This window comes from Clinocottus analis, unplaced genomic scaffold (assembly GCF_023055335.1).
Source record: "Clinocottus analis isolate CAN_PGR_092001 unplaced genomic scaffold, fCliAna1.0.p SCAF_13, whole genome shotgun sequence".
In the NCBI taxonomy this organism is placed as follows: Eukaryota; Metazoa; Chordata; class Actinopteri; order Perciformes; family Cottidae; genus Clinocottus; species Clinocottus analis.
In genome coordinates this window covers 9,013,264-9,040,645 of record NW_027175854.1, presented here as the reverse complement: position 1 = coordinate 9,040,645, position 27,382 = coordinate 9,013,264, and the positions used below count along the sequence as shown (strand labels likewise).

The window sequence follows — 27,382 nt, the reverse complement described above, 5'->3', positions numbered from 1 at the left end:
TGGCGGGGTTGGCCACACTTCGGATTGAAGTCCATGTACAAATACAAGACAAGGATGTGTATCATTTGTTAGAAATATGCTCAAGCCATATTCTTAAATTTGACGATTTTTAAAAAACATGGCCACCCCAATCCTCCCACATCTACAAACTACTTCTAATACCCATTATAGCGGTAAGCATGAACATTTAGAGCTTTTTGTGTTAAATCGTTCTTAATACACCCCTCTGAACCCAGATGGCCTCTATCCAGTGTTAAATGCATATGTACACACTTTCCTTCAATTAAATATAGCAAGCTGCAATTATAAAGGTTTATGGATTTAGATTGGAAAAATCTAGTTAAAAAAAATGTAAACAAACCTAATCTTTAAAAGAAAAAAGAAAATGAAATGAGTGAAAAATGACCCGTATCAATTTCCCCAGCAGCAAAAGGTCTGACCAATAATCCAAAACCAAAGCTATTCAGTACAGTATGGCATGTGACAAAGACGAGCAGCAAATCCTCACATTTAAAAATATGGGAATGGAAATGAATAAAGCAATTAATAGTTTATTGATTACGGTATTTGTTTGTTTTTCATCTCCAGGGGTCATTCCTGTGCTTTTGGGCCTTACTTTATCACAGAGATGACCACTAGAGAAGTCATGTGAGATATTAGACACTCATTCATTCCCTTTTCATCTGTTGAGGATGGACTGACTTTAAAAAAATAAAAATAAAAAAATTCTAGTAACATCTGAAAGTGTCTTCCCAAAAGACAAACTCGACCGTCACTGGAGAGAATGACAGAAACACCTTGAGGCTGCATCTTCCACAGAGGTACAAAAGGGGTGGCTTACATTCAGCAGCAGAAAAAGAATAACTCAGAATTGTAGTGCAAAACATTGAAGACGATCTTTATTGTTCACAGTTAAACACAAGCCACTGCTTTAAGAACTTCCTTTTTTTCCGGCGTTTGATCCCAGATTCTCCATCTTCGGTCTGAGTCCTAGTTTCTTCAGTTTGTGCTGATTGTACCTTCGGTCTTGGTTTGCGGTAGTTACTACGGTTGGCATTTAAAGTGGATTGTTGAACATGCTTTAGATAGCGAGGCAAAAGGAAGTGACAGCAGGAGTTCCCGGTGGACAACAGGATTTATACGGCTTTCGATGCCGCGGTTTACTTCTAAGACCCAGAGGAAACTCCCTGTTTTCTTAGACCTGCACAAAGGAACATGATTGGACAAGATGTTTTCTTTCCCACGCTGTAGCAGCTGAGTGCACAGGCAGCACGAGAAAACAACACTCCTGTTCAGAGATGTTTCAATTCAGCCAGAACACAAATGTTTGCATGGCACTTTGAAAACGGTGGACTGGTCATCCTAAACAGAAAAACATGATTTTCTTTTTTGTGAGCTTGGGCTTGTGTCACTTGCCAGGTCTGATTAAATTGTAGGATATGTACTTCATAGCTGAATAAATACAAAAAAAAAATAAAAAATTTTAAAAAAAGAAGAAAAAAAGGTACGACCGATTGTGGAAAAAAATGCATACAATTCATCAGTTTTTGAAATTTTCAAGCGCTTTCCTCAATGCATCGTTGCTGAAATGCCAGAACCAACATGACCGCATTGCAGACGCTCTTCCACAGTCACAAAAAAAACACATTCTCCCCTCCCAAGTTAATTTTGGAAAAAAAAAACCTCAGTGTTTCATCTGGAAATCTTTGTTTTCCCCAATTAAGTGCACTCCCAAGGTTTTCCCAGAACAAACCAAACACCTCTACGTGCTCATCACCTCCACCGCTCAACATGCACTCTTGACAACAAAAACATATTTCGGTCCCGTGGTCGACGCCAAAGCGCTCCGAACAGATGATTGTGACAAATTAGAACTCCTGCTCTGCTGATGTTAATGGTGTTGATAACAGATTTGGCTTGAAAAGGCAGGTACACCGAAACTACAAAAAAATATTCATCCAAATGTTGGTCTTAGATTCCCGTCTCCACATGTAACAGAATGGAAGTGGCTTCACTGGTGGTGCCAACAGCATTTACAGATCACATGTTAACATTATACCAACAACTTGTTTTTCTGGAAAACATATCCCCTTTAAAAAAGGGACTATTTTCTCAGTAGAAAGTAGTGCCAAAGAAAACTTTGGTTTGTGGATTATCCACGGTAACAGCGACACCGTTCCAAATTTTTTTTTTATCTTAATGATCGTTCAATGCTGTGAGCGCCACAAAACTAACCACTAACCAGCTGTGCAGGCAGATATCTCAGAGAGCCATTTCTCACGGTTTGGACAAATTAACGTGAAACTATCCAACCAGGTGGGATGTATTGCAGTTTGGATGACCTGACCCTTCAAAACGTTGGACTCTCTGTGTCACATGCAAGTTATTGATCACTTTGATCACTGTTCGGCATAGTTTTGAGCGTCCGTATCATTAAATTCATAAGACTAGCATCTTCACTGGTAACATCAAATCCACTTTAAATCCCTGTCAAAATTCATTGGGGGGGGGGTAATGACTCTGTAGAAAAAAAAAAAAAGTAGAAAAACATTGTGGGAAATCCTGTTGTCCACTCAGAGAAATGGAACAAATAACACTGAAATCCAAAGAGTTGCTGACACCGTTACTCTTTTCGCTGATTTGCAGCTCTTCTCCGTTGAGAAACTCGTCTCTCCCTCCGCCCTGCGTCGCGGCTCAGTCCAATGTCTCTAACTGGGCTCCTGATGTGTTTCGTTGTAGTCCATGATCTTTAGCTGCTGCTGTCGGGGTCGCCCTGAACCCGCCTGGCCCCGCCCTCCACCCGACCCTGCCTTCCTGCGGGGGCTTTCCTGGCTGGAGGCCCGCTGCTTGGGCTCGGAGGGGGGCTCCTTGGTGGGCACAGTGAGAGGAGTGGTGAGGGCATGGGTTGGAGCAGGGGCCGGGGCGGGGGAATGTGCAGGGCCGGTGGGGACAATGTAATCCGTGCAGGGCGGCTCCACGCACTGCTCAGTCTTCAGGCCGTGGGCGAGGCCAGACAGGCGTGACGGCGGCGGCTGCTGCTGCTGCTGCTGCTGCTGCTCCTCTTCGTCACACTGGCTCTCGCTCTTGTTGCGGAACAGCTCGCGAGCCCTCATGCCCAGGAAGCTCTTGGCGCTGGGGTAGGAGCCCACGGTGAGCGGCGCATCGGAGGGGGGCAGCGGCGCCAGCGACTGGGCGTAGGGACAGGACAGGCCGGGCTCCACCAGGCGGGGTGGGGCCAGGTCTTGGCTGCCGTTGATGGAGTTGGACTTGGTCTTGGAAGAGTTGCTTGCCTTTGGTTGCCTTGACAATAAAGTGCTGTTGCTGCCCCGAGGGGAGTCGCGCGGTGGTTTACTGCCCACTTCTTCGTTGGTGTGACGTTGTCCGCCTGGCACCATGACACTGAGGAGGACAAGCCAAAAAAAAAAAACACTCAAGTCCCAAGAAATGTATTGATAGATCAGATGATGCCAATTATTTGTGTCTGTCACAACAATCCCATTAAGAGATAAGCTATAATAAACACACGCAATACATTTAGAGCTTTGGTTTATCAGGCATCACTTAGACGCCTAAGCCTGCAAACAAACACACACACATATCAATCTGTAACATCCCATAAAGGTTGGGAACCATTGTAAATAAGTGCAAAAGTACAAGTACATTCGGCAGTCTAAATGCAAACTAAACAGCTCCACACACACAAACACACATAGAGCCTGACCTGGAGTCGTGTGGGTCAGCTCTGCCCCCTGGTGTTGAACTGCTGGCGGTGCCGGCCGGAGCCTCCGTCTCCACTCTGCTGTAGAGCTGCAGGAGTTCAGTCTGCAGCAGCTGAGTTATTCCTCTCTGAGCCTGATACCTGCTGTCTGAGGCCTGCAGCTCCGCCCTGCAGAGAGAGCAAGAGAGAGCGTGTAGCGAGTGTAGAGGAAGCAACAAAAAGATGAAGTTGCAGAGAGAACACGAAGAGGCTTATGCTGACGACTAGGGAGGTTCGCACTCACTTGGCTTGACACTTTACGTCCTCGAGGAACTTCTTCTGCTCGGTGATGAGATGCTCCTTCTTGGAGTGGTGCGTCTCCAGCTCGCCGACTCTCTGCTGCGCTGCCTCCAGTTTCTGACCCTGAACCAGCAGGCTCTGCCTCAGCATCTCCACCTCTTTCCCATAAGACACCTTCAGCATCTGGGCCTCCTGGGTGGTGGTGGTGGTGGTCGTCGTCCACACAGAGGTACAGAGCAGAAAGCAAAGAGAACATGAAGAAGAAAATGTAATATTTAAACTAACAATGAGAATTCTAAAGCATACAGTATACCTTAAAATGACACAAATTAATAAGACAATAGTTTGGTTAAAAGAATCAACATTTATAGATATACTTATCGTATGTCTGCTTATATTTTGAGCGTCTTTCTTTTAAAAGAATATTAATTATTTCAAACAGCGTAATTGAAAGACATGAACATAAGAATATAACACATTTCAATGACAAACACTGAATACTGAAAGTTTTCATTTTACAACTCAATTAATTACTTGGGTCAGAACAAAGGCAAAAGGGCACTCACAACGTCTTCAAAAGCACAAGCTGAAATGATTGTGTTTATTAATAGTTATATTACTAAAACTATTTTCTATTGAACTTAATCTGCAGATGATTGACCAACAACCAAATGTCATTCAAAAGATTAGAACATGCGACTTCAACACTGAACGGTTCGTTCATTTTAACACACCTGAACCCCCCCAAAAAAGGCGCTTGAAATGGAGTAGTTTTCACACACTTTAGGATAACTCTGATGACCATGACATGATAGACAGATTATCTAACAGTGAAACTAAAAACACTCTAGTGGGACGGTGTGACACAATTAGTGTCCCTTTTTTCATCTCAGTACGTCTTCTCCTATAAACCACACACACACGCTTCCACCGTACCTTTGTATTGCCGCCGCCTGCGTGGGGTACCTCCTGCATGGACAGCTTATGCGCCTCCCCGAGGAGCAGCAGCTGCTTGTTCAGGAAGCTCATCTGCTGCTGAGTGCTCTCACTGTTGCTCAGCTGAAGGACACACGAGGCAAACAATGACGACGGAGGGCAAAGCAGCAATTACGCTACAAACCACACCTGCCCGGGAATATCTTGGAGCGCATCATCAAAGTGTGCGGCGGCATTAGTCATTGATGATCTCTCACGGAAACCTGGCCGAATGTTAAACAAGCTGCGGCCAACGATCTGTCTAAACATGTCAGTGCACGCATCACTCTACGGAGCAGTGAAAATGATCTGCGGCTATTAGTCCACGCACCATGTGATCGCTTCATTCTGCATGAGCGTTATAAATAAAGACCTTTAGTCATCTAACAGACTTCTTGAATCAACGGCTCCGTATTTGCCAGGATTTCGGGTTCGGTCTGGGTCAGGGGAGGAAAACAGACACCAGGAGCAAAAAAAAAACAATACCCGGACCCCCCCCTCCCCCCCACTGTGCCGCTGACCCAAAAATAGAGAGGGAGAGACGGCATCTCCAAGGCAACCAAGCACTGGGACAGTCTTCGGAGAGGTGGCAGGGCGGAGACATGTTGTAACCCCCCTCCCCTCCACACACACACCAAGAGAAGAGACCCAACTGTCCTTCAGCATGCTCCATTCCTCCATTTAGAAAGGTAGAAGGCAGCACACAGGAATCTATTGAGATTTAAACATTACACTCAATGAGCAAGAAGAGTCCTGCTGATTTAAACGGATGTTATAGATGTTTAAAGCGGGGTTGTAGGTACCTATCCATAACAGTGTGTTGCCTAAAGTACATGGCAGTCTACGTGTCTGAAACAGCCTTTTAATCAACAACATGAAACAAGTGCAGTCACACCATTAATCAGGTCTTTCTTTACCTTGATCGTCATCTGGTTGAGGAGGTGACCAGTGTGGCAGACTTTGTTGTTGGCCCTCTGAAGCTCCGCCTCCAGTTCGTCTATCCTCTTCTGACACTCCTGCAGCTTGCTCTGGAGACCCCAAACGGACCCAGATTAAAGAGAGTTGCATTGAGTCTTATAAAAGATAACTACGGCGGACAAATATAGGTGTACTGTATCATTATCATGATGCTGCATGAACAGTTATTTATACATTTGTGTGCCCGTGTGTGTACCTGGAGCTCCTGGTTCTTGGTGTAGTAGTCGTCCCGCCCCTGCTGCAGCTGTCTGATCTGACTGTGCAGCCTGGTCACCACCGTCTCCCGGTCGTCCCACAGCTGCCTGTACCGCTGCTGCTCCACCTGCAGACTCTCCCTCAGAGACACGATGTCCACACTCTGCAGGTTCAGCTGGTCTTTCTGCATGCACACACACACACACACAAACACAGATGCACAAATTAAGTCTAAAGTGTACAGGAGTTTCTAAACGTCTGTTTTGGCCTCAAACCTGTGAGCCTCTAGTTGCGTGACAGACCCTTTAACTGCCCTATAGCGCTGCATCTCAATAGCTATTTTGTTAACATTCAATATAGGGATTGTTTTGGGGTCTCAAACAGGGTTAATCTGTAACAATGAACACGCGTGCTACTTGCCATAGCGTTGTTCTGCTCCTCCAGTGCGGTGGCGTTGATGATGCGTCGGAGGAGGCGTCGGTTGCGGACGGCGTGCTGCTCCCTCTTGTAGCGCTCGTAAAGCAGCTGGTTGTGCAGCAGGAGCAGCTGGCTGCGCAGCGTGTGAAGCTCGTCCAGCGGAGCAGAGCCTGGGGAGGCCACGATAATAACAATGTAATTAATGCGGTCATGCGCCCTGACACACACAAGTACAAATCATCTTAATTATCACAATAGCTCAGGTGATGCAACGACATTTTGCCAAGGCAGAAACGCCAATTCTGGTCCAAATGTTCTTCATTCGCCATAAACAAATAATGTTTTTCACTTCACAAAAAGGGAACAATTGCTGAGCAGTCGCACAACGACAGGAATGACACAAAACTATTTTGCTAGCTTTGTGTAATCCTTTAAACCCCAAATATTAAAAAAACAAATCTAATCTGGATCACAATGTGAGTTAAAACAAACACAATGGCAATCATGGGATGCATTTATATTTTTCTTTCAGGTTATTGCTGTAAATCAATACTTATTTTCTATGAAGCCACAAGAACACAGGAGTCACTGGTCTCCAGCTAACCTTTAATGGGTACGGTTGTATGTGTTAGTTTGTCTTTGATGGATCCAAAATAGCCCGACAAAACAGCAAAGACAGTTCAGCAAGGTAAAATTACTGTTTTTGTCAGAGGAGTCTGGGAGCTTTGACAAGCCCGTTATGGCTTCAGGTCCACGTTTAAAAGCGCCGTCTGACTGCGACGCAAAGCACTGAAAGTATATCAAATAGCGCATGCTCTTAAATAGGAATCATCATCATGAGAATTTGATCCAAGAGCTCCACGTTGAGTTTTGTTTGAGGTGCAATCGAAATTACGTGACTCCCATCAGCCAACCGGGAGGGGGATGAATCAATTCTTGGGTTGCAAGTACAAGTTGGTCAAGAGTTGTAAACAAAAACAGGCTCAGCCTGACTGTGGGAACTTTGTGTGTTCTGATAAACTTCCGCTGAACAAATCGTCTGTCTGAACGGGAAACATTTCAACATGCTGCTCCCGTCTCGGAGCTCGTGACGAATCACTAGTCATGCCTGAATAACGCTCCGTCTGCAGTCTTCATAATGGCTTCTTTTATCAGTGTACGGCAGCGCTATGCGGCCAGCGTTTTACCTCCAAAGTGCGTCCAGTCAGCTGACTTACTTGGCAAAGGTAATCTGGAAAAGGAGAGAATGAAGAAAAGCATTTTAGAAGGGCAATCTCATTGGGACGTTTGCCTCCCTTCAGTGACTCATGTCAGTCTGGATGTGTAATATATGATCTGATCCTTTTCAGCAAACAGAAGCAACATCAAAAGCAATTGTAATGTCTGGTGTCGTGAAAGGGTGGGGGATAACTATTCTGTTATTTCATCTATGTGGGTTGTAAATCCAAAACATAGTGCACCTCAAACCAGGTTTTACTACAAGTACTGAGGTATCAGTTAAACAGTGCAGCAGCTGAGGTCAGCGTTAGACGGCACCATACTATGTTGAGACAACTTGGGTGAAAGATAAAATCCCCTGACCAGCACATCTTATATAACTAAAAAATATTGTCTTTTTAAAACAGAAGAAGTTGCTCTCCCAAAGAAATGGTTGTAAATACACTGCCCCATTGCTCATCTGCCTCTAATTCTGGCATCCCCTTTTGCTAATTTTATTTCCTCCATCGGGCTGGGTTTGTCTCCAATGAAGACCGATGTCGGGGTGATGGGACGCCAAACTGTTCTGTGCCCAATATTGACTCTGCTGACACGGCTGTAATATTGGCTCGGCTCGCTGTTTGTGTGTGTATGTGGGAAAAAGAAAAAAGGGTCGACGGATTCTGAACAATGTCGCACTTGTTCTAAACTGGGTGTTTCCTTTCGGCCGCAGTAACAGACTGGAAAAACCCCAGGCAGGCTCTGCACAGTGACCAGCACACCGAAAACTAACAACACACTTTTTCATACTGACAACGAGCTCAAAAGGTGTCGGAGCAGACGCACAGACTTCTACAGGAGATAATTTATTACCGGGAAACTCAACAGCACATGAACAAATTGATGGATCGCGGATGAATCATTCAAATCAAAATGGAACTGTGCAGATGAGAAGCGATGACCTCTTACCTCTTCAGAACTTTATCATGGGTGTCGCTCCCCTGCTGAACAAGGCGGTCCAGCACCTCCAGTGGCGAAGCGGTCGCTACCCCTTCCTCCTCCCCGTCCTCCAGCCCCTCCTCGCGCTGCAACAGCCTCTCCAGCGCCGCCTTGTGCACCGCCTCCGACGTCTTCTGGCCCACGAACAGCGAGGCCGCCCTGGGCAGGGCCAGGTCGAAGAACGACTCGTAGGGCACCGCCGCCGGGGTCTTGGCGCACAGGCTCGGGGAGAACATGCCGAACTTGGCCGCGATGTTGTCTTCCGGGGCCGAGGTGCTACGGTGCAGGTGGTGCTCGATGGGGGTGAACCCCGACTGGAAGGACCAGGACTGTTCCAGGCCGGGGGCCGAACTCCGGCTGTCCCCTGTCACTCCTTCTCCTCCTCCTCCTCGGTCGCTCCCGGCACGGCTGGTACTCGTGGTGGTCTCCCCTTTGTCCGGCGTCGATACCACATGGTGAGGGTCACTGACAGGCCCGTCGGGCTGGGTGCCGAAGGTCTCGTCTTGTGCCTGACAGCCGGTCAGAGTCTCCGTTGTGAGATAGAACGGGGAGTCGAAGCCCCTCAAACCAGACAGCTCGTGCGTCTCCTCGGCGATCTTCAGCAGCTCCTCGGTGATGGCAGCTGCAGCAGAAACAGTTGGACGAGTTGGACTTAAACCTGCGCGTATGCTCGGAATGCCAATGTCTGTGCTGAAATACTTCTACTGCGAAGAATAGATACAAACAACAAGGTGTCTGGGATTCTGGGCTTTTTTCCCCCCACAAAGAGAGAAGGGAAATGTTTACGTGTAAGCAGCCAGCTTTGGCAGCAAGAGCTTGTGCCATTTGGCAGGTGCTTCCATGCAAAGGGCTTCACAGTACTGTAGGTGCATTTATTTTTAGTTAAGAGTGGCTCAAGTGGGATTTAAACCAATGACTGTGCAGAGTTATGTGAACACAAGCAGGGATATATACGGGCGCGTGCTAGCATCCTGGATGTTTTGTCGAAGAGCATGAGCGCAGGTTCATTTAGCTCGTGGGATCTAACTCAAACAAAATACTGTACTGAATGACTCAGAGATTTTAATCTGGAGTACGGACTCCACAGTGGATATCTCTGTTTAAAGTGGAGCAAAATAGTTTTATGGTATCGAGTCAGCTGAAGAATGACTTTTAATAATAATAATACATTTTATTTGTAAGGCACTCTTCATCCGAGAATCTCAGAGTGCCACTTAGTTAAAATCAAAGTCATAAAAATGAAGGTCATAAAAGTCAACTCAAAGTAAAAACGCCTTCTTAAATAAAAAGGTTTTTAGGCCAGTCTTAAAAGGAGTCCAGGGTCAGTGTTGCCCTCAGATGGTCAGGGAGACCATTCCACGGGCTGAGTGCTGTGGAATGGTGCGGAGCTTGGTGTGGGGAACCCGAAGGAGCGAGCTACTGGAAGATCTGAGGGTGCGGGTGGAGGTTTGGGGATTGATGAGTTGTTGTAGGTAGGGAGGTTCATGCCCATTGATGCATTTATGTGTGAGGAGTAGGACTTTGTAGTCAATCCGGGTTGAGACAGGGAGCCAGTGGAGTGATTAGAGGATTGGTGTTAAGTGCTCAAATTTGCGGACTTTTGCAACATTGGTTTATCTACACTGGAACAGGGTGTAGTTGTTCTCATCGTCACTCCACAACAGCAACATATTTTGGTTGTGTGAAGATGTGACCGGTGTGTTCCATGCAGAGTCAGATACCGGCTGCATTGTGGTTCTTGGCGCTGCAGCAAGTCGACACTCACCTTCTTCCCTCTCTTTCTCCGTTCTCAGCTGAAGCTGAAGCTCCAGCTCCTGTCTCTTCATGAAGACCGACAGCTCCGTCAAAGTCATGGTAACGTTCTCTGTGGCGCTCACATCTGATAAGTAAGGTTCAAAAGTGTCAACTATTACGGAACCTTTTAACCATAACTATGAGTTCACTTCCTATCCGGGTAAATTAGCATTTGATATGAGATTGAGAATTGAGCTTTGAGAATTGAGCTTTGGAGACCTTTACTTTGATGAGACCCGTACCTCTGTGTGTGGCTACTTCAGCACTCTTCTCTGTGTCTTTAACTGGTTCCTGTCGCATCAGTGAAGGCTTGCCATTTTCTCCATGTCGACGATCCTGGAAAATCAGTTTATAGTTATTATTCATTTACGCTGTAGGGAATGATGTGGGATTAAAAACCTCAAAGTAAGGCTCTTTTTACCCATTTCGACATGTATGCACTAGAATAAACATTTGAGACAAAAGGCCCTTCAAAAAATAAATTATAAATCAGAATCCTGCTGAGAACCAATAATATCATCGTGATTATTTCAAATCTTCTTTGCTTCAAAATCAAAGCATGTTTGATTAATTAATTTGCCTCCTGCTGACTAAGAAATGAGTTTTATAGCCAACAAGTTAAGATAATTAGAATCGGCTGACATGTTTGTCATACTTGCTTGGCCGTTCCTAATTAAGCAACATAAGAGGAATAGTCTAGAATAATTAAGCCATTGTGAAATTCAAAAAAGGCAGAATTGTCTATTTCCAACTCTGTTATGCTCTAAATGTTTGTGAAAGTACAAATTAAATTCACAACAATGTAAACAAGAAGTGCTAGAATGACAATTATAAAAAATATAGGGGCTTGAGATACCTTTCTTGGTGGACTGGACTGGACTGTGTTGGCTGGTAAGGAGATTATGGGGAAGTCATCCGATAGGGTGGGAGGTGGGGAAGAGGTGGCTGGAGTGCTGGAGGCAGGCGTTCCTTTTCCTCCTGCACCGGCCAAAAACAAAATCAGCGGTCATTGGAAAAGAAAAATTCCACACCACTACACCCAACGGCTCTCTCGTTAACGTGCGAGTGCTGACCTGATGTGCAGTGGAAGCGGCCGGGAAGGTGTGAGGCACTGTGAGAGAGCTCCGAGTTGGGCGACATGCCTCTGGAGGAAGGGGGCGTGGCCATGCCACACAACGAGGAGGGACTCCACAGAAGGTCCTTCCCCCCGCAGGAAGAGTTGAGTTCACAGGTGGAGTTCTGGGAAGACAGAGACCGAATGGTGACAGCTCTGACGGAGAAAACCATCACAACACAAACCGTGGCTGCCAACCTCCATTGTCACAGCTACAGCTGCATTTCCACAATAGCTGTTTAGCTCGGTTGCATCGACGGTCTCAAAATCTTACACGCCACATTGCAGGCTGAGGGGCAGAATTGGGGTTCAATTCCATGGCTTTTCACATTGTTATATAAAACACATATGGGGCCAACTCATTTGAGACAAAAGAAAAACCCACCTGCGCTAAAGTAATGAACATTTACACATGTTTTATTATGATATGAAACATCAATATCCGAGGAAAATAGCAGAACCATGATTTCACATAGCGAATGCAATATAATGATAATGGCTGCGTTTCCCAGTTTCGTTAACACACTCTTAAGCGCTAAGAGCTTCTTAGGAGTGCTCTTAAGAGCGCTGTGAAAGAAGGACGCGTTTCCCAGAGTCGTTCTTAGCTTAAGACGCTCTTTCACTAAGAACGAAACTTAAAATCAGTCTGACCCACTCTTAACAGCCTTCTTAGCGACTAAATGCTCACTGCAGCTGCGTCAGGGAAAGTTATCTGACATTCAAAGGAATACTAAAACCATGCGTAATGATGAATGTGCGCTCACAGCTGCAGAACACTGACGCAAGAAAAATAGCATAAAAAGAAAAATAACGATATAAAAATAAAGTATTGCCCATGTGTTCCTGTAGCTATATAAATAAAATGAATCATTACTATCACTCATTGCGTTTTCACGATGGCGCGCGCGTAGCGTAATTGCACCTATGTGTGTGGACCACGGGGTGTTTTGTGTGTGATTGATGCGCTGATAAAGTGGTGGGTAATCGATTTGCCTGGCATCGATAGATTTAGTTTCAGCAACACGGCGGTGGACAGCTCCCACTAAGAGCGTCTGAGGAAGCTTCTTTGACGGGATCTTAAGAAGGCAGTTAAGAACTTTTCTGGGAAACACTCGTATCTTAGCGCTCCTTCTTAGCAGAACCTTCTTTCGAGCCTTCTTAAGTCCTTAAGAAGGCTCGAATCTGGGAAACGCGGCCAATGAGATTGGCTGCTGTTACTGTTAGGCGTCTAGTAACCAAACCTATCACGGAACGACTGGAGTCGAGATCTGGGTGACTTAACACCTCAGCTAAACAGTTTCTCGGAGAGATTCTCTAATATCCAGATTTGAGGCCTTTTGGCAGATTGTCCACCTTGTCCAGAGGGACAAAAAAGACCTTGCTTCCATGATGCAATTTACTGCGCTTTCACCGTTATTGCTTTAATAATGGTAACTGAGGGACTTCCTACTTCTTATATTCCAGTTAAAATGTATGCAATGTGATCGTGATATGTGACTTTCAATATTAACTTACCTGGTAGTGACCGTGGAGCAGGTCTACCTCAGCACAACATCATTTTACTCAACGTAAAGCAGGGAAAGCACTGAACTCCTGATGCCTGACAGGTGACGTATGGAGCGTAAACATGACCACGTGTCCCAGAGCTGGCAGCTCGCAGATGCTCGGCTACTAAAGACCTGTCGCCACCACCCCCTGATCAGCAACCTCACGCCTCAACCAACGTTTTTGACAACGTTTGCCGGCATTATGGATAATCTTACCTGCCGTCTGGAGGTCTGTGGGCTGCGGGGGGAGGACTGCGTCCCTGAGAAGGGGGGCAAGGACAGGGGCGGGGGTAGCGGCTGCCGTGGAGTCGAGAATGGGGTCGAAGAAGAGCTTCCTGTTGTCAAGAAGACAAAATAGTCTGATCAATCTTCAAATGGATGCACCCATTGGTCTTTACGACACTTTTGTTTGTCCTTAAAACTAGTAAGACTATACCATATTAAATATCAAAACACACTGTAGGGCTGTACTACTGCAGGACATACTCCTATATCCTATATCTTGTTTGCATTGTTTGCTGCTCGTTGAGAACAGAAGCTACATAACAATATGTGCCTTCACGTCAGGCTCAATTCGTCAACACTGCCAGTCTGTGAGGCTACGGAAGAGTGCGCACACACAAATACATAAATCGCCTTCAAAGTAAAAGCGGTGTTGCGGTATTTGCATTTATGGCATGCATCTTATTTATCTTTCATGTTTGATTGACCTCACGCGGTCCGGACTGGGAGAGCCGTAAAACTCCCAGGTCTGAACTGCGTCGTCTGGGAGAGCTTTAAAGCGATATAGTTACTGACCGTAGCTGCTGTGGAGGTCTGTGTAAGGGCTGGAAGTGCAGTCTTGTGGTCGCAGGTGGACTTGGGGGTAAAAGTTCTCAGGCATGTTGGCGTAGCCCTCCTCACAGGAGGCCTCCTTGGGGTCGAGAGACACTTTGGCACATTCGATAACGATATCGTGGATTTCATACTTTTTCCATCTGTTTGCCAAAGCAGAGCATCATTTGTCAAGGAGATGTGGAAGAATTGGAGAAGATTAAAATCCCAAATGGTTCGTCTACCAGGCAGACCAGGATGAGATTTACCTGGTGGGGTCCAGCTCATGGTCCTTGGTTCCTGTCACCAGCTCTGGGTGGATACGAACGTGTTCGAGCATCGGCTGAATGGACGGTTGGACACAAAATCTATTAATAGAAATTTGTTACAATGTAGAGTAACAAAGCACGGCAGCAGGGGTGAGATCCTCACCTTGACTATTTCCTCAAAAGTTTCCATGTTCTCCTTCATGCTGTAATGGGAGCGCAGGTAGGACACAAAGTTGCAAGGATACATGCCGTAGAGACGGTGGAAGAGTGAGTAGACGCTGGCGTGCAGGTGGATTAGATAAACCTCCGAAACGTGCCCTGAACGGGTTAAAAATACCCAAGGGGAAAAAACTGTAAACAGTCTCACACAATCAATGAGAACAGCAGTGGCTACAGTTGGTTTGTTTGGGCACACTTTTTCATCCCAGACTGCTTCCACTTTGACCAAAATTTCCACGCTCTAGTTAAGGAAGTTTTAACATCATCTCAGGAGCCTTAGAGTGGTTCAATCTTTGGTAGACAAGATATAAATACAGTAATTACCATCTTCAAGTTTTAAAAAAAAAAGTTATTTTGTTATTACATGGATGGGAAATATTTCTTTATTTTATTTTCCGCTCGCAATACATCATATATTATTGTCCTTTGCTGTACAAGAGATTAGTATGAGAGTAGTTACCCTCCCCAAAGACAAGCTGGGGCGACCCATTCATACACAAACGGCTCTGTGAGACCCGTCAGGAAGCGCCTACCGGGATTCTTCAGGTTCCAAGATGCCAGGCGGCCGAAGATGTCAAAATACTCCCACAGGTGTTGCTTCCCGGCTTGAGGGATCATAGGTAACAGAGTGATCAGCACCAGCACTCCGGTTATCAGCACCACTACGTCTGTATCCGTCTGACAAAAGAGATTGGAAAATGTTGAAATTGAGAACTTTTACCAGCGTATTGCAGCATCCTCTTCGGACGCACTGAGTCGTAATGACCAAGTGTCGTCCTGAGGAAACACGGTTTTAAAGCACTAACTAGCCCGTCAGCATGACATTTAACTTAACCAATGCTTCAAGAAGTCTACCAATGCTGAGCAGAGTGGGTCGTCATCCACACGTCTGCTTTGTTTGCCAATTTAAAAAAATAAATAAATACAAAAATTGAAACAAATATATACCATTTGCCACGGCACCAAAACCTGCAATTAATGCAGGAGTCCGCCCAAATATCACACAGTATACCATCTAAAAGCAGATCGACGAGAAAGTCGGCAATCGGCGCCCATCCACACATCTCTCGGTGCCTTTACAAGAAGAGGTCCTTGCTCACAGAGTCACAACTGGGCGGTTACCTTGAGGCATTTGAGCAGCGACAGCAGCAGAGGGTATCGGGCGATCTTGTGGATCCAGGACGGCTGCTTGCGGATCACGTGGCCGAGCAGGGTGAGGGTGGGCAGACGGCAGGCCTGTTTGGTCATACACTCATTCATCTTGTCCAGAAGGTGCTGGCAGGGAGTGGAGGGAGGGGCAGGGTTAGCTCTGCACTTAACACAATAAGGTGGCTGGAGTCTTTTCTTATTAGTAACTGATGAGAGAAAACTATCATCAAGTTTAGTTAGAATTGCACTTTTTCTGTATATACATATAGATACTATATTATTAAGTTACACACAAAGGTAGCAGCTACAAATCACCACTGTAATTCCTCACTCCACAGAAGTTGCTATAAGCGATTTGATTAGATGCAAATAAATACAAAATGAATACAAACATTTTTTTTTTTAAAAATCACAGGAGACTATGATGATAATGACCTCAAAGCCCAACCCTGCAACAAATCCACATTTCAGTTTGCTATGGCAATATGCAAACACAAAAACAAAACAATGAAGCAGTGGAAGACATCACTAAGAGCTGAAGACAAGGCCGCCAACACAATTAAAGCCTATGTTCTCCCAGATTCTGAAGTGTGAGCATCCCGTCCCGTTTGTCTCAATAGTGCTTTCATAAAACTTGAGTTTTGCGTTCAAAAATGAGAATCCAAAATGAATGAAGCTACTGTGGCTTCTTAAATTGTGTTGAACCAATCACTTGTATTTGACCTCCTGTACGAGCTTTCACAGGACAAGTTTTCCACAAGATTGACTTCAGAGAAGAATGGAGAAAATATGTCTTCTAAATAACCTGCATGACCCGGTTGCCCCGCTGGTGACAGAGCTAAGCTGATGAGCTCGGGGAGCTTCCTTCTCCCTTCTTCATTGAATCTATTGAACATGTAACACAATCTATTCAGCTCGAGACTTTTTCTAAATATTGTTTTAATTATGTCCTCAAAAGAGAAGACCTTTTAGGTGCCATATTGCTTATCAGTAATCATGATAATGATAACCTTACATGAAGGGGTCGAGTTCTATAAAAACTCAGATGCACAGATTGTCAATCAAAAGCATGAGTCAGTAGTCACAGGAAGCAGATCCTCTAAAATGACGTTTTAGATCATCACCTTATCGTGTGGCTCTCTGACTGAGGAGAGGATATGCATGGCCTGGGCAGAGTTTGTTTCCAAGAAGTAGTCCACCAGCCCATTGAGCAGCATGGACCCTCGCTCTTTAAAAAAAGGGAAATGGAAAGGATCATTGGGATGACTTATTGGGATATTGGGATATTTTGAAAGAAATATTCGTAAGCATACAAAAACAAGGAAATCCCACTAACCCAAATCTGTTAAGAGATAAACGCACAATGTCCAACTAGACGAGTACAGTTACAATTTCTCAAAGAACCCAAGATACCGGAACAAACAAGGATCAGCCGTTTGACAGAAAACGAGCCGCGCTGCCTTACCAGTGCTCAGCTGCTCGTTGATGAGGCCTCGGATCTCTTCTAGCTGCTGGAGGTCGGAGGTCTCAAGGAGCGGGAGGAGGTCCCCCACGTTGGGCTGCTCCCTGGCCATGGTGGTGGCGGTGCTGGGGGTGGAGGCGGCGTCTCTCTCGCGGTGTCCGTCCCTGCCTGCCTGGAGGACTCCTGGGGCCACCCACCAACACGGTCTCCAGGCACCTCTACACCACGCCGAGAACCGATTCAAAAACATTCCCAGAATTAGTAAGAGCTGTGGTTGAGGATTAGTGGTCACATGACAATACCAACTGAGTACTGTCAGACAGGGCTTGTGCGAGTGGTATTTCTTCAAAATGAAGACAAACCGGACATGTTGTCCAAACAGGTAACTCATTGATTTCACTCAGGTAAACAATAATGGCTCTGGGGCAGCAGAGTGTGAAGCCCAAAAAAAAAGAAAAAAAGACAGTTATTGTTGGACTTCCATTTACCAAGTGAACGCAGACTGGACTCCAAATTAATGCTAATGGCGCTTTGCGTCTCCTGGGTGAGTAAACAACGCATGCTGTCTGTGAACACATTCATCGTGTGAACTATAAAAGGGTGAAAATGTCATTGTTGCATTTACAGCTTGTTGCACTGCCCCAGAGGGGCCAAATAAAAATAAATAAAATGTTCTGAAGTGTATATGTATTGGTAACAGATTAAACGATTCCCTTCCATGCTTTTTTGTTTAACCTCTACGAGCAATATGACTATGGGAGGCGCATATGTGCACGGGTGAAGACACGATTGTCCCTGCCAAGATGCCCTTTTCAAAGCAGGCAATTTTTTTGACAATGTCGTGGCGCAGTAAACACACATGCAGTTGATTAAATTATTTCCAGGACCATTTGGTGTCCTGTGACTGAAACAAGAAAATAAATCTTTCTCTCGGGGAAAACACAAACCCAGTGGGTCTAATAACAAAGCACATATGCAGCCATGCTGTTCAACATCTCAATGCAACATGTGTAGCACACTTAACCAACTAGAATTCATGTTGACGTAACCCACGACATGGGACACATGTTCATCAACCGCTTATGCCGAACAGATGCACACAGACAGCCCCACAAACAGAAATGGACCCAAACCTCCACACTTGAGCAATGTAAAACAAACCAAGAAAAGTTCAGGGAATGCAATGAAGCCAACAGACTTTACAGGAAACGTCCTAGGAAGCAATTAGGACCAATGTATGACCCCCATCTTATGTGACCATCAAAAGCTGCCTTTGCCAATTATAATATTCTGACAGAAATTTGCTTTTTTTTTTAAAAACACACCACACACACACATTGCCTGGCCTAATGTGTTTACCAGTTTATGTTATTGGTCCATTTATGTTGTCTATGATGCATTTTGGGCCAGACGCTGATTCAGTCATTTAAAGTAAAAAGGAGGCCAGGGAGAGCCGCGCAAATCTCCATCTGAAAAGCACTGAATGACGATAATGACCTGCCTGTCAGGATTATTCATGGTGTCTGCACCCAGCAGCTTATTCTCTACCGGGAGTAATGAATCAGCAGGCCGACAGCCTCATCAGCTCAGAAGATCTCCTTTCAACACTTGGGTCAAAATACTCAACATGCTAGAGGATGAATCCCACCAAGTCGTCCATTAGCGTGGATTACTGAATTGTCACACACTACCATAGTCAAGACGGCATTGAGACGAGAAGAAATTCATCGATAAGTATAGTCATTGATCTTATCGCCAATGAAGTCAGCCAAAAATCTTCCATTGTGAGGTTATTTAACGTTGTGATAACAATACATCACAATATAGCATGTTCCCTGGTACATCAATACATGACCACAGTTGTGTATACTCTTATGTGAATTACATACTTGACAAACTAAAAGTAAAGTGTTGTTTTTTCACATTTAATTAAGACTTTAAGTGGAAAAAAATCCGATTTTGGAGTTAAGAATTTGTAGTGTTCGTCATTAATTAAGTTGTGTATCACAATATGAAACTGCCCCATTTTTGTTAGCGAATGGTCGCAGCGCAATTGTCTCCCTGCTATCAATTAACCACTCAGTCACGGGGGTTTGGGAGTCCGGTGTGTGGAAAGTGGACTCAAATGACGGGGCACCGTTGTTGTTTCCTCCCACCCTGCGAGCGAGCGTCTTCGGTGGCACAACCGTGAACCCGGCTCAGTGAGAACTGAGAACAGGACACAAAGAACCTCTGTGCAGCCCGAGCGCTTCCATGTGTACACACACTGGAAATTACATTTGGCAGCGTGCAAGCGGTTTACCAACAGCTTCTATTTTTCTTCTGGTTAAATATTCTACAGCAGTTTCATAAGAAGCCCAAAAACCCAACTAAGCCTGTTCATTTGGCACAATAGCACATTTCATTGTATCAGAGATTAAAAAAGTAATTGTTAAAGTGGTCTGCTGGCCCAAACCGGGCTTAGGACATCAACTAAGTTATTTTCCGTACAGATTGCATCATGATCAGAGCTATTTGGACTCATAATGACAACTTTCTGGTCTATGAAATGAAAAAAATAGAGCTAAATACCCTTCATACAGTTCCCACAGCCTTTTCCTAAAGATGTTAATTAATTTAATATCAGCTTATCAATTCAATGACTTTTGACTTCAGCAATAATTACTTTGAGCAGTATTCAATTCAGTCAGAAGCTAAACTTGACCTATCTTCATAAGAAGTAATATCTAAACTTAATACACACATCTTTTTTAGTCTACCACACTTATCTTTCTGAATAGACACTCAAACGGTCAAACGAGTGCAGTCCCAAACCTCAGAACGGTGTTATGGCCTTTCTAATATTAGTGTACCCTGACTAATGTACACATGGTGGACGAAATAGAAACACCACTCAGTAAAATGTAATACAAATCAACTGCAATGCAAAATGTAACTTTAAAACAGCTTCTGTAATAAAGGCTATCGTATTTCCTTAATACATAATATATAGGGACACCAGGAAACTGGTTTAAGGAAATACACTTCAGTCCTTCTGTAACCCGAGCTAGCTACCACCCTGCTGCAAGACATTCCTGTTTCCATAAACGAGCAAAGTTGTGACAAACAAGACAATACACGTGGTGACAGTGAGCCCAGCGTGACGTGGCAGGAGGGGGTCATGTAGGTCAAACTGGGTAAACTCGCGGTTGTGAACCGTTTGGTCTCCACGGCGGCAGGAGAGCCTGATGACGGATGAATGAGCGCACGCTAACGGGATATTAATAATGGACATGATCCCAGAATGAAACACTGGCGATATTTATGAGGGATTGCAGACGGAGGATTTAAAAGCAAACGGAGTATGACGCAGGCAAGCTGCACGAGATATGTCACTGTGATGCATTACGAGGCAAACAAATAAGCCAATAAAAAAAATGTTACAGACACACGCACACACAAAGACAATCAGCTCAGCCGACGTGCACAATGAGAGCCCCGGCCAGAGCCCGGTATGAGGCTGAGGAGCAGCAGAGCTGCTGCTGCTGGATGTGGACTGACCATTGGCTGCTGCCTGTCGTAAACAACTCGCTGAGAACAATGGGCAGGGTTGGGTTTACTTTATCCGAATAAACAAATACGCAGGCACATTTGACCGTGGCAAAGAGACAACCTCTTCAAACACAACAATAAAACGCAGATAGACCCAAGACTAAACGCTCAAAGCCTCAACGTCTGCAAAAAAACATCACAGGGTCTTTCCAAAAACAAGTCGGTCCCAACGCAGAGCGAGCTAACGCTAGCTGGGAGCAGCGACTCGGCCGGGGACTCGTCTTGCCTGTCAGTCGCGTCCTATCGGCGCAGAAGAAAGCCGAGTGTCTCGTGCGCAGGGAAACGAGTCGCGTGCGTTGAGACTCGCTGTAAGATAAAAGCCAGAAGACGCAGACAATCGGACCTGTTTACCTGTTAGAGTAGCTGCACTCCACAGGGCGCCGCCATCTTGAACACCTCACAGCCCATCCCACCGCAGTCAACCTCCGCTGTCGGGCAGCGTGCAAACTAATCCCACAAGTTAGCGCCTCGCAAGTCTAACTTTTTTACACGAACAACATTTGAAATAAACGGGGTACATTGCGTGTTACGACGCGGAAGTGGTGTTGCATCTGTAGTCCGGGATATATATGTTTTTGCTCTGCTGCAAAGCTAAGATTGTTTTTCCCATCTCCCCATTGGTGGAAGGATGAAATGTGTGTAATGCGGTTTCGCGTGACCCACGTGTGAAGAGCGCACGCGCAAATTAGTTTTATTTTTTTAGTGGGGAGATGAGTATGGAAACCCATTAGTGAAAAATAAATAATATGAATATATGAATATATATATATATATATATATATATATATATATATATATATATATATATATATATATATATATATATATACAAACAGACGCAAAGTTAGGATGCTGAGACGTATCTCTTATCTGAGATATTAAGGCAAACATTTCAAAACAAGTCAAATATTTTTTTCTATATGTTTGTAAGTTATGAAGTGATTATTCAAACAGTTTTATTGACATCCTTTCACATAATTAGGAGTTATTGTATGTAAAAGGGTAAAGTTCTAGCCTAAATATGATGCCAAAATGTGATCTAAAAATATATATATCTACATTGTGACATATTCTGATTATGGACTTGTGTGTAACATGAATATTTGTACATAACATGAATATTTTACGTTTGTCATTCCTATCATCATATCTACTATATTTTGTCTTTTGCTGTCTTAAATGGACTCCCACATTGTCACTGCTGTGAACTGAACATGCATTTATTTAACATTTTGGTATACATTTAATTAAATAAAATATAATAAATATCTGCAGATTTATTTTTGATTGAGCTGCTGGCTCGGCTATATGTTGGGTGCTACATCCAGTGTGAAAATAGCACCAGGGTACTATAGTTTTTGGCTTACTGTTGACCTTTCAGAGGCCCTCATATGTGAAATCACCTGAACTCTATGTAAATACTCTTTGAACAGTGGGGTAGGTCCACATTAACAACATTACTCTTATTTAGCTATTGAGAAAACAAACCAGTTCTTCTTACTGCAGTTGCTTTTCAAGCATTATTTTTTTTAAATTTTGTATAACTAATTGTTTATGGTATAACAGTGGCTTGTATTAATAAAATAACATTATATTTTAAGTACAGTTCATCATGGTTGGCATAGCTTTATATAAAGCTATATGAACTTGCTCATCTTCAAGTTAGCTATTCTTTTTGTATATAAACCGGTGTGTAATCAAAAGTAAGCACACATTACATACATAACATATTTCCAAAGTGTTATTAAAACAATCAGGTCAAATGTATTGTGAGATGTCCACAGCTGTAACTGATTCATTGATTGACAACACGTATTGATAAAATAATTTATTATAAATAAATACAGATAAATATTATACCTGCATATTTGATCAACGTCCAGAAGATATACAAAGTGTTCAACTCCAACTCAAGCCACAAGACGTTGAGATGCACACACTCTCCACGAGATGTCGCACTTCGCCCTCCCTTCCTCACATTTATCCTGTCCTCTTCAAAAATGTGTTCGACCCTTCAGCTCGATGTTATTTTAACACGATTTGAGAAAATAAATAAAATGGGAACAAAAGTAATTAAAAAATGAATAAAAACGTTTTTTTTTAAGCTCGCTAATTGTGTCTTGGCAATCTTTCTTGCCACTGCGCATACGCGTAACACAGCATCCTCACGTGTGCAGAAATCTCTTGTCTGAATATTGACATGCTTTAATAAATAAAGACAGAGTCAACAGTGTCGATCTCCGGACTGGTTTGGTGTGTGTATCTTTGGAGGAGCTACAGTCTCATGATGTTTTGTTCCTTCAAATCATGCACACAATACACAGCGTTACTCCGAATAAATCCTGTAAATCAAACATTGTGAGGTGGAAATCATTCTGGTCGGATTTTTTTCGTTAAAAGTACTTCCTTATGTTTTTGTGCTTTTAAAATATATATGTATTATTAAAGAGGAAGTAACTTAAATTGGTGTATGTTTGGTAACAGCGGAATTAGGCACAAAAAAAAAGGAAAAAAAGGAAACTGTCTTCCATTTTTTTTAAAAAGGCTCGAAAAGAATATTTATGAGGCTCAATGTTATCCTTCAGCTCCGTCCGTTTTACACACTGTCACTTTGTTTGGACTAACTGTTCCAGCGACAGCAAAGGCCCGTTTACGCAAATGTCCACCTGCAGGTCGGCCCTCATTGGTTAAAACCACAGTCAGATTCTCCTGCGGAATTATCTGATTGAAAATCAGGGCGGGGAGAAAAAGAGAGAGCAACAAGTGTGATGTTTTTTTGGGTTGTTTTTTTTAAGCTGCTTTGCTTTTCGAACTTTTCGGAAAGGATTTTGGCGACGCGTTTTGTTCCTCCGCTTCACGACCCAAAAGAAACGAGGACAATTTTATTGTTGCAATAACTGCACTTTTTTCATCTCGACTGGAACCCGCTCGGTTAACGGTGAGTTGCGACTGAGTTCACTTCTCGACTCCGCTCCGGGAAACTTTTTAACGGCTTGTTTCTTAACCCGCAAACTATAAGAGTTATGTTAACATCTGAACTATTTAAACTTCATGTCTGTTGAGCCTCTATCGAAAGTAGACATGAATAATAATCTGCATTCATCAATTCGCGAGGCTTTAATGACATATGAAATAATAATAGATTAACACACCTGCAATAAAAGATATACACAATATAAAAGTAACCTCTCTAAAATGACATTATATATATATATATATATATATATATATATATATATATATATATATATATATATATATATATATATATATATATATATATGTGTGTGTGTGTGTGTCTCTCTCTCTCTCTCTCTCTCTCTCTCTCTCTCTCTCTCTCTCTCTCTCTCTCTCTCTCTCTCTATATATATATATATATATATATATATATATATATATATATATATATATATATGTATGTATATATATAGTAAAATCTTAGATAAAACATTTAAATATGAATATGACATGATAAATATTGTATTGCTACTCATGCAAAATACTTTATTGTGTCATAAGGATTTTTATTTTACTTTTGATTGTATTTTTGGGGTGTGTGTGTAGGATCAACATGCCTAGGTCATTCCTGGTGAAAAACAAGAGGTGCTTGTCCTACAACGTTCACCGATCACATGAAGAAGAGCCTGAGGACCCAACGTGTAAAGGTGAGACTCAAATAAATAAAGAACTGCTATTAGTCCCTTGGGTTTGTTTTTTTTTAAGCTGCTGCATATATACTATAATAATGAAATCATGCTCACTGTCTCCAGTCTTACATTTTAAGATTAATACTAAACAGATGTTATACTTAAACAAAAATGTCCTCCAAGAGGAATTACAGTTGTTTTAGAGCGTGGACTTGCTGTGTGTTTTGCTTGGAATTCAATCCCACTTCTATTTGCTGCGGATTTGCAGAAGAAACACTAAAGGAACAGAGCACGGACTCCGAAGACAGGCCTCAGTCTTGCCCTGCTGACCGCTGCTCCCTTGAAAAGGAGGAGCCAGAGCCTGAACCACCCTTACCTGCTCACCCACAGCCAGCCAGACCCCCCGTGGCCCCCACACAGCCATACTACCTAAATGGTGAGCTGCTCGTTCATTCATCTCTCACCTTTTTACCTGCCATACATGAGCTTTCCATCTGATGGCTGATTTATTCTTCTATTCTTGTGTGTGTGTGTGTGTGTGTGTGTTCACCCCCCAAGACCCCCACATGGCCGGATTTGCCCCTTACTTCAAGCCGTCGTACGGCTGGGAGCCGGTGCCGTCCTCCTACAAGCTCCGCCAGATGAGTTTCAGCCCCACGGTGCTGCAGCACACCAGCAACCTGTACGGCTCCCACATCAGGCGCAGCCCACAGCCTCAGCAGCCTCAGCAGCCTCAGCAGCCTCTGGACTGCAGCACACACTTCTCCCCCACCTCAAACACCTACCACTGTATCGCCTGCGAAAAGGTGCGCACACAACATTGTTTTTCAGCCGTAGTTGTGAAGCTTCTCGTCTGTCTCGAAGCGAAAACAGCTAGAGATTCAGTTGAACTTCCATTAAGCGACTGCCACTCGTTTAGGTGTTCTCGACGCCCCACGGCCTGGAGGTTCACGTCAGGAGGTCGCACAGCGGGACCAGGCCTTTTGGCTGCAGCATCTGTAGGAAAACCTTCGGCCATGCCGTCAGTCTGGAGCAGCACATGAACGTCCACTCGCAGGTATGTTGCTGGAACAGTATGGCGTACTGCAGGCTTCGGTTTAAGGGGCTACTCCAGTATGTAAAAGTAGCGCCGCACTTCCCATAATGCCCAGTCAGCGGCCACATATTTGAATCCCGACGCCTTTGGGCTCTTCCATTAGCGCTGCTCCTCTCCATGCGAAGGTTGAGGAGACCCCGGTGACATCACTGTGACATCACCGGGGGTTATTGTGCATCAGTTGAGGTCGTTACGGGACATTCGTTCGACACAGTCAAGGAAGATGCGTGACACACTCAAGGAAGATGCGTGAACCCAACTTGATGTGTGAAACAAGTGCATTGCCCCTTTTATAATAGAAGTTGCAAAAAAGTGGAAAGTAGAGTCTTTAGAGCAACGCTTCTAAAAGCACTGTTTATTTTGTAATACCACGTACAGGCTCACAGAGTTGCTGCCCTTTGGTTTAGTTCTATGAATCTATACATTTTACTTTACATTTCCCTGTTTGTCACCAGGTCAATTTCTGTTTTCGAGGCCACAATGAACCTGACGCTTCAACCTTTTCTGTACGTGTGCGCTCTTGTCTTTCAATCAGGAAAAAAGCTTTGAGTGCAAGATGTGCGGCAAGTCCTTCAAGCGCTCGTCCACTCTCTCCACGCACCTGCTCATCCACTCGGACACGAGGCCTTACCCCTGCCAGTACTGCGGCAAGCGGTTCCACCAGAAGTCTGACATGAAGAAACACACCTACATTCACACAGGTGAGTCTATGTAGACGGTCTGTTACAGCAGGTGGCAAGATATGAAACTGTCCGTGGCTCCTCTTGCTCTAATCTTCTGCTTTCCAGGTGCAGCATGCAGGAACTGTTTCCAGGCGTAATATAACTACTGATAAATCAGAAAAATAAAACTTAACCAAATGTCCTGTGGATTTGCATATCTGGTTTTCCTGCTTCATGCAGAGCTCTGTCAAAGGAAGTCTATGTGAATCTGAACAATGGCTTTTTTTTTCACCCGTAGTTGTGCTTGCTTATCTTTTTCGGTGGGGAAAAAGCATACCTCTTATGGCACGCTTAACAAACCTGAACTTCTTTACACAAATTATTTGGAAAGGATTTCTCACTGGTTTATTTGGATGCGTGTGTGTGTGTGTGTATGTTTTATATTTGTAGGTGAAAAGCCGCACAAATGCCAAGTGTGTGGCAAAGCGTTCAGTCAGAGCTCCAACCTGATCACCCACAGCAGGAAGCACACGGGATTCAAACCTTTTGGATGTGACATTTGCTCCAAGGGCTTCCAGCGCAAGGTGGACCTCCGCCGGCACCACGAGAGCCAGCACGGCATGAAGTGAAGAGGAACCAGCATGTGAACGATCCATTTCTATATAAACAATATGCCTGTATTGAAGGCGATTTTTTTTTTTAAAGAAAAAAAAAGTCCCCTGTACGATGAAGAAATTGTGTAATTGATGACAATGTATAAATGTGTGAGATAATATATTTCAGAGAAGTGTTTACATGTGAATGAATGTGCCGGCGTCATTGTTTTAAATATGCTTTTAGCTTTTGAGGGCTAAAAGGCAACAGGGACAATAGTTTTGTGTTTCCTATAAATTATTTAAAGTATACGCTTGATGCAGTATGTTACGCTGGCTGGAGTCCACGTGTGAGTTGCTAAAAGCGTGAAATGAAAAGTGAGAAGCAGGGAAATCTTTGGTTGTTCTTCTAGAATAAAGACATGCAGAGTGAAATGCGTCATAAAATCCTTTGCACCTTCCGGACTATACGCTTGCCTGTTTGTCTAAGATGAGCACTGCAAACACATTTTAACTTCAACGTTCGTCTCTTTTATGTGTGTGTGTGTTCTTCTCCGTCACTCTCACATCAGTAGCAGGATGTAGAGAGCGGCCTCGGGCGAAAATCTCTCGCGGGACCAGAGATAGAGTTGTAATGGAGTAGCGCCCCATTCAAATGGCTCGCCTGG

At 44.1% G+C, this 27,382-nt stretch overlaps 2 protein-coding genes across 2 annotated transcripts; one reads left to right on the top strand and one right to left on the bottom strand.

Moving 5' to 3' along the window:
* Positions 1 to 884: 884 nt before the first annotated feature.
* On the bottom strand, positions 885 to 21,113 carry tsc1b (TSC complex subunit 1b). Its single transcript, XM_068574073.1, has 22 exons — positions 21,068 to 21,113; positions 17,129 to 17,343; positions 16,788 to 16,891; positions 15,637 to 15,789; positions 15,048 to 15,192; positions 14,459 to 14,613; positions 14,296 to 14,369; positions 14,012 to 14,190; positions 13,430 to 13,548; positions 11,626 to 11,791; positions 11,409 to 11,530; positions 10,795 to 10,888; positions 10,524 to 10,637; positions 8,729 to 9,380; positions 7,750 to 7,793; positions 6,566 to 6,732; positions 6,147 to 6,329; positions 5,890 to 6,000; positions 4,934 to 5,056; positions 4,002 to 4,189; positions 3,722 to 3,886; positions 885 to 3,399 (listed from the first exon to the last, which is right to left on the bottom strand). The coding sequence occupies exons 2-22, from the start codon at positions 17,235 to 17,237 to the stop codon at positions 2,709 to 2,711; spliced, it is 3,858 nt and encodes a 1,285-aa protein (XP_068430174.1). The 5' UTR covers positions 17,238 to 17,343; positions 21,068 to 21,113; the 3' UTR covers positions 885 to 2,708.
* Positions 21,114 to 23,635: 2,522 nt separating this feature from the next.
* Positions 23,636 to 27,091, top strand: gfi1b (growth factor independent 1B transcription repressor). The gene is made up of 7 exons (XM_068574585.1): positions 23,636 to 23,654; positions 24,281 to 24,381; positions 24,632 to 24,799; positions 24,922 to 25,169; positions 25,283 to 25,420; positions 25,995 to 26,160; positions 26,572 to 27,091. Exons 2-7 carry the CDS (start codon positions 24,288 to 24,290, stop codon positions 26,748 to 26,750), a joined length of 993 nt encoding a protein of 330 aa, XP_068430686.1. The 5' UTR covers positions 23,636 to 23,654; positions 24,281 to 24,287; the 3' UTR covers positions 26,751 to 27,091.
* Positions 27,092 to 27,382: the final 291 nt, after the last annotated feature.

Excerpts from the sequence above, each read along its gene's own strand:
- tsc1b (XM_068574073.1), bottom strand. The coding sequence starts at position 17,237 with ATGGCCAGGGAGCAGCCCAACGTGGGGGACCTCCTCCCGCTCCTTGAG. Across the intron at positions 16,892-17,128 it reads CAACGAGCAGCTGAGCACTG|AGCGAGGGTCCATGCTGCTC; the intron begins GTAAGGCAGCGC and ends CTTTTTTTAAAG. Across the intron at positions 7,794-8,728 it reads CATGATAAAGTTCTGAAGAG|ATTACCTTTGCCAAGTAAGT; the intron begins GTAAGAGGTCAT and ends CTCCTTTTCCAG.
- gfi1b (XM_068574585.1), top strand. The coding sequence starts at position 24,288 with ATGCCTAGGTCATTCCTGGTGAAAAACAAGAGGTGCTTGTCCTACAAC. Across the intron at positions 25,170-25,282 it reads ACTGTATCGCCTGCGAAAAG|GTGTTCTCGACGCCCCACGG; the intron begins GTGCGCACACAA and ends CCACTCGTTTAG. Across the intron at positions 26,161-26,571 it reads ACACACCTACATTCACACAG|GTGAAAAGCCGCACAAATGC; the intron begins GTGAGTCTATGT and ends TTATATTTGTAG.